The 7,141-nt window shown below is 38.2% G+C and overlaps 1 protein-coding gene across 2 annotated transcripts in view; it reads left to right on the top strand.

Moving 5' to 3' along the window:
• The window catches only part of LOC118339253 (probable serine/threonine-protein kinase kinX), a 2,444-nt gene extending 1,109 nt beyond the window's left edge, over nt 1-1,335 (top strand). Inside the window, exon 3 of one of the 2 annotated variants that reach the window (XM_035676828.1) lies at nt 1-1,335. In XM_035676828.1, coding sequence (XP_035532721.1) covers nt 1-1,058 — 1,058 coding nt within the window. In that variant the 3' untranslated portion in view covers nt 1,059-1,335. The other variant, XM_035676827.1, reaches the window with a different exon arrangement.
• Nucleotides 1,336-7,141: the final 5,806 nt, after the last annotated feature.

Raw genomic sequence — 7,141 nt, 5'->3', positions numbered from 1 at the left:
TGGAGCCAGAGGTTAAGGTGGAGCAGGAGCTCAAAGCAGAGCCACAAGTCGAGCCAGAGCAAGAATTTAAGGTGGATCTAGAAGCTAATGGGGAAACAGAAGCAGAACAAAAGGTCTTCATGGAGCCAGAGTTTGAAGATGTGCCAGACTTTAAGGTGGAATCAGAGGTTAAGGTGGAGCCACATGTTCTAGAGGAGACAGTGTCCATGTTTAATGAGGAGGAAGAGTATCAAGCAATTCAGGAGTCACAGGTGCAAATGAACCTCGAGCCAGAGATTGAAACAGGTCGGGAGTTCGACGATACACACATTGACATGGAGCAAAATAATGAAATGGTGAGCGAAGATGTGCCAGACTTTAAGGTGGAATCGGAGGTTAATGTGGAGCCAGATGTTCTAGAGGAGACAGAGCCTATGTTTAATGAGAAGCAAGAGTATCAAGCAATTCAGGGGGAGTTTCAGGTCCAGATGAGCCTCGAGCCAGAGATTGAAACTGGTCGGGAATTCGACGAGACACACGCTGACATGGAGCGAAAATATGAAATGGAGAGTGAACCGATCATGGAGCTGGTGCCACTGGATGATGACAACATGTTTGGAGAAGAAATGAGCGACAGTCAGCTGTCTGAAGTGGAACAATCTTTGAGGGCGGCATTTGAGAATCCAGATCCTATCATGGAACTGCTGCCAGAGGAGGAGGAGGAGCTTATGAGGGAGAGTGACCACGTTTTAGACGAAGAACCAATCAGGGAAATGGAACCTGAGAGGAGGGAAGAACAGTTTGTTCCAGATGCTGTTATCATGGAAGAAGGGCCAGCATTGGACATTATGGGGCAGCCGATACAACCTTTAGAGCAGTATTTCCCCAATGAAGAAGCTCAGATCGGGATGGAGCGTGGCTCTCTCATAGCGGACGGGTTAGACTATTCAATGATGGAGGAACCCATCAGTGAGATTGTCAGCGAGGAGGAGCCGTCTCACATGGTTGGCATGCGGCCCTTTGAGGAGCCAGAAATGGAAGACAGTCCTGTGCCGTTAGATGGACAGTATTTCAATTAAATAAATTTAAAATACAGATTCAATTACATTTGAGTAATTTGTCATTTGTATTTTGCTGGGCAGAAAAAAATATGTAATTTGTAACAAATAAGACACAATATTATCTGTGGAGAAAAAAAAACAGTACAACAATTAACCTAATTGCAGCCTGAATGCAAGTGAATCACATGATATGTCCTGTGTTATCTTATGTTATGATCAGAAACGAAAATAAGCTTTTTTATAAATATGTGAATGTGAAGTAAAGTGTAAAGTAAAGTATTTTTTTTATTCTTGAGCTTGTTGTGATTATTGCCACAAAAAGTGTATTTGGAACTAAAGTATATAATAATTCATTGCACTCATGATTAAACTTTACTTTGAACTTTTACTGTAACCAACATTTACATTTTTCCCATAGTAGAAAATATGCATTACAACATAGAGTATATATATGACTATATTTTTATTTTGTATCTTTGAAATTGTATTCTTTATATTTATCTTTTTCTAATCTTTTTTTTCCTCTTATTCTATTTTTTATTTTACATTAACCTTTTAGCACATCCAATAAATTACGTCACTTCAAATTTCACTGCACATAGAGAAACTATAAGTGCAACAAGTTAATCTGAAATCTTTAAGTGTGCTATCTTTGATATACTAACACAGCACTTACTAATAATACTATACTATATATAATATATATTATTATTACTAATAATATATAATTAGTGCAATTTCAAATATACTGAAATACATTTTAAGGGACATACATGAAGAAAACATGCACACAGAGACACACAAAATAAGCAATTTCAGTCCTAACGATTTGAGTAAAAAATGCTTTAGTGGTAATACAGTTCCTCCTACAAAAAACAAGGATAATGGAGAAAAACAAAAGATAATGGAAAGAGAGAAAAATAAGCTAAAAATAGGGAGAATGTGGGGGGGGGGAAATCTGTACAAACAACCAAACAAACATTTGACATATATCCGTGGGTCACAAAGCAGATAAAGCAAAATTAATGCTAGAATATCGATAGAATCACTTGCATTGGTAGTGTGTTACAAAGGCATTTCTTCATGCTCGGTTTGGACAAGAGGAATGAAAACAGTGACCAAAAACTGTATCAGTTTGATTAAGATTTGAAAAATATGAATCCTTTAAAGAGAAACAAGATGTTGTAATTCCACATTTTCGCCACTAAGTGGCGCTGTTGTCCTGGTGTGATACCTGAGGGGACGCGTTATCACTTCTTCAAAGGGCCAAAAGGGGGCTTGCAGATGCCAAAGTATTTACATGATCTACACTTCTCAAAGATGCCTCATGAAATTTTTTATATAAAGTTAGACTTCTTTAGTAATACACAGCCATTAATATGCACAATACCACTGTCACTGCCTTCTCTATTCCACTGCCGCTCTTCTACCAAGAACATTTCCCTGATGGCCTTAATTGGCAGGGAGCATGATGAGCATGATGCTGCACCAAAACAGGGCATTGGAGTGGAAGACTACAATATTTGGAGGTGTGTATGTTAAGTCACGGAGTAGGGGGGTCATAAATCTGTTGTTGAGAATACAAATAAATAATTGACCCTAATCACACCATGAGAGTGGTTCATTTTATTGCTGTGTTTGTATCTGGAGAATGACTTAAATAAATGATTTGCTGTCTCATTAGTCTCCTGTTATCTATCAGACTGGTTTTATCTGGTTGGATAGAAACCACTGGGGCTGTCAGTAGAGCCCAATAACACAACAGATGTGAAGGACTGTTTGGAAGTGCTGGCACTTGAGTCAGATTGTTGTTTAAAGCTGAACTGAAGACCAGGCATGTAACTGAGTTATGTAATCAGGATTGAAGAAAAGGTAATTGTAATCCATTACAGTTACAGACAAAACAGTATAACCAGATTACAGTTTGGTTGAAGATTAATAGCAAGATTACAATTTTAAAATACATTTTGTCTCAAAAAATACACTGAGAGGAGGAGCAGAATGATGCTAATAATTTTGGTTTCCATTTTCTTTTCTAAGGTTAAATTGTTCCGATGTCTTATAGAATATCTACAAAAAATATTTTTTTGATATAAATATATATATATCTTTTCTCTTATCGGCATGTGCATATAAATGTAAGTCAAGTTATGTTACTGCAATACTGTGAAACTGTGATTAGGTTACTGACTACGTTTTTTAAAAGGTAATTAGTAATTGTATTGTATTCAGTTTTTAAAGTAACCCTCCCAACCCTGCTAAAGGCACATAACACATCACAAACTACATCCTTCAGAATGAACCTGTAGTTAAATAGACAGCTCTCTAAAACAGTTTTATTATTACAACTTTGTTGTATTAGACTGTTAGATTTAACTGAGTGTGCCTAATAAACTGAGTGTAGAGTATATTACCTCTCAGTTAAAGCACCACTGTTGGACTGCAGGATGGGGCATTTTTGAGGTTTAGGTGATGAATGTTTACCAGGAAACAGTGACACAACCATCAGTCTGTTCGGTGTGTCTAAACCTTCAGTCCATCCAGGACCCATTTACAGCAGGCCCACCTCACTCAACCATGGAGTCCAGGAATTCTGGCTCATTTTTTCCAGATCAGGACACAGCCGCTCTGTCCGAGAGAGCGATCTGTTCTGGTGCCAAAATATTTCAGGGTGATAAAAGCTGTTCACACAACGACTTCATATTTCCTATTCACAGTCTGCAACATTGCTGGCAGGATAAATATGTTTGATTACGTGCTTCTGTCAATGTGGCATCTAGACTCATTGAATTCTAATCATCGCCATTACAGGAGCTTTGCACCCATTAACTGATATATTCACACACTCAGGCTGCACATGCAGCTACTGTAAAGCCTGCCTGGACTCACATGTTGCTGTGTGTGACTGTGACTCATTTTCCACTGGCTTGCACAACCTTTTCCTGACCTTTAGATGTGCAGGTGAGGATTACCAACTCTAAGGTGATGACTGGCAGCTCTTTATCCTTCTATTTCAATGGATGACTGTCCCCTATATACACACATCCACCACCACTACACACATACTCATTCACTATAATTAATATTCAAATTATTTAATTCTCTACAAGCTATTGTTTGAGAAACACAATCTGTGGCACAAGTGAGCCGCACATTCTCAATTGTTCCTCTACCAGGAAAAGTGACTTTTGCTGGATTTAAGAGATCACAGTTGACTGTTCATCTCCAGTCTATTACTGGAGGGATAGCTCCAATAGCTCTGCTGCACATTGTGTACGTACATTACAAAATCATATTTTTAGACTCAGTGCAAAATCGGATCTGGTTGATCATCACCAGGCAGGTATGTACATTGGAGAGAGGAATAAGAAACTAATAAAGTGGGAAAGTCATTTTGGCAAAACAAGAAAATCTGTGGCAGATATGATTCATCAACAGTGATGATATGATTGATAAATGAAAAAGAGAGCGGTGGATTACTGGAGTACAGATCCTGATGCTGTGGAAATCCCCTAATACCTTGACTGCTTATCAGTGTTGCTGTTTAGATGGGAGTGACTCAGTGTTGGTGCTTGCCATCTGTCAGTTCAAGTCATTTTCTAGCTTCATGCAGCACAACCAGTTGCCTGCTGGCCTGTGTGTGTGTATGTGTGTGTGTGTGTGTGTGTGTGTGTGAGTGTGTTCATGCACCGAGGCTGTGAATCCTCCTGACTGAGCCCTGCAGACCAGCTTAAACCCTTGATGCAGTGGATACAACTGTATCCATGCCCAGTCGTAAACTTTATATTACGGGATGGTATAAAAACAGACTGTAAACAATGTTTACAACACAGCCTGCAGATTCTGTACATAGCAGCACTAATCTGTGTGCTTTTCCTCATCAAGGTACATACAGTACTGTGTGGACAAATAACACAAACACATCTTTTGAAATGGTCTCAAGTAATTCCTCAACTGTGTGTAGTCAGATATTAGACCCATGTTCAGGAAAATATACCTATGGTTCACATCAAAGGTGGGGATATACTTAAAGGATAGTGCCAGTGTGTCCAAATGCAGGTTTTAACTACAATTAATGTATACTATGCAATACCTATTACTATTTTGAATGTGTTCTATCGGATTAGATTAGATTTTAGATTAAAAAAAAGAAGAAAAAATAAATAAGTGTTTTACATTTATTTCTTCTTCTTTCTTTTTTTTGAAAATTAATTTACGGACTCATGAAACCGTCCTGAGTTGTGAAAGCCATCATATTAACATCAAGTCTGCATTCATTTTTACATAAAGTTACATAGTGTGGTAATGCAGTTTAAATAGTTGATTTAAGCACATTTCCTACACATCACGCAGTTTATTACGAAAACATACTCCTGTGTTTTAAACCAGTCTTTTATCAAACTTTAACCACCACCTCAGAAAATATTAGCCTCTCCAAGTACCACCATTATGACTGACGTTAAAATACAGTAATGTAGACCGACCCTATTCAGCTACAGATAGTTCACACAGGAGGCTGGTTTATTCCAAATAAGACCATTTATCAAATAAGATCATTTATTGTTGACTGTTGTTGTCACAAGAACAAGAACCTGAGCTAATCTGGTAGAAAAAGGGTTCTCCTGATCCACACTTCCCTTACTAATACTTCCCGTTAGCAGCCATGATTGTAGTGTTTTTGAACCATTTATTTTGCTTCTGCTTGTTATGTTGCCATTACATTTTATCTTGTAACTAATCATGGATGTATGCATGTGTGCATGAATGTAATTGGCTGATACTGAAACTAAATATTACAGGAAATGCAAAACTTGCATACCACTGGAGGTACCTCACGTACCACCAGTGGCACACGTACCAGAATTTGAGAACCACTGTTTTAGAGGTTGCTTCTCTTGCTTTGCAGTGTTTACAGAGCCTAATTAACATTCATATATAACTTGGCTGCATCCCTTCTGGAGATTCAATCTGTGACCACTGTTCCTCTGTGCTGATCCAGTTGGTTGGCATATGTTGTTTTTCTCATCACACTAGGGGCCCGTAAGAAAATTATTAGTGGGGGAGAATGGGGGTGAAAAAAGGCGAGGGTATTGTAATTTGTCCTTTGGCTCTTGGTATGGGAGTTTATATATTTATATTTATTCATGTATGTCTTCTATCTGTCTTATTAATGTCATTAGAAGCTTGCAAAGTCTCTGGTTCAAATCTTGCTGGGGACGTTGTTGCATCTCTCTCCCTCATTTCCTGTCATCTCCCCACTATCACTAATTGATAAAGGCATAATATGTTCATGTAAACCAAATTATGCCTTTTATATATTATATTATTTGTATTATATCATATTATTATTATATTATATTATTACTTAATTATATCACTGCCCCTAAAATAACATTCGAACAGATTAACTCAACCATCTTAAAGCCTTTTCTTCTAAAGCAACAACAAACAAACTAACAAAGGTACGTCCAGTGTGTTTACGTGCAACACAGTAAGTAGGAACGAGAGGGGAGGAGGGAGAAAGAAGAGCATGCAGGATAAGAGATGGCACATGTCAGGGGGATGAAGAGAGGAAGGATAAATACATGATAAAGGTATTAAAGGTGGAAGTGTCAGTTCCAGGTCAGTCCTTGGTAAACAGTTTCCTTACTCTCCTGCTGATTGCATTAGAAATTAACACCACTCTCCTCGGGGAATGCCAGGTGGCTTACATCCATCTCACACATCCACAACAAACCACATTCATAACCCTCCCTATGTTTATATTTATGTTTATCCTGCAGGATAGACATAAATATGCAAATATATTGGTAGAGTGCACAGTGTGAATTCATGTTCTCAAATGTTTGCATGTCCCCACAGCCCTACCTGGAACTCATACTTACAGCCAGATGTCTGGTTCGTTAAGGATGAGAGGAAGAAATAACAAGAAGCTTTCTGCAGAATCTTTGAAGGAAACTAAATGATGGCTCTACAGTAACATACAGAATATAAACACTGACAATTAAAGTTGATGTTAAGTGCTGGGAGGGGTGAGGAATGTTTATCTCTCTGTGTTTCTGTCTCTCAGAGACCCCTGTCTCGCTCAGGGGTGTGTCACA

The sequence above is a fragment of the Morone saxatilis genome, unplaced genomic scaffold (genome assembly GCF_004916995.1).
Source record: "Morone saxatilis isolate NCDOM2014 unplaced genomic scaffold, NCSU_SB_2.0 Contig5, whole genome shotgun sequence".
In the NCBI taxonomy this organism is placed as follows: Eukaryota; Metazoa; Chordata; class Actinopteri; family Moronidae; genus Morone; species Morone saxatilis.
The sequence above is the reverse complement of the archived record's forward strand: the minus strand, read 5'-3'. Positions and strand labels throughout refer to the sequence as shown.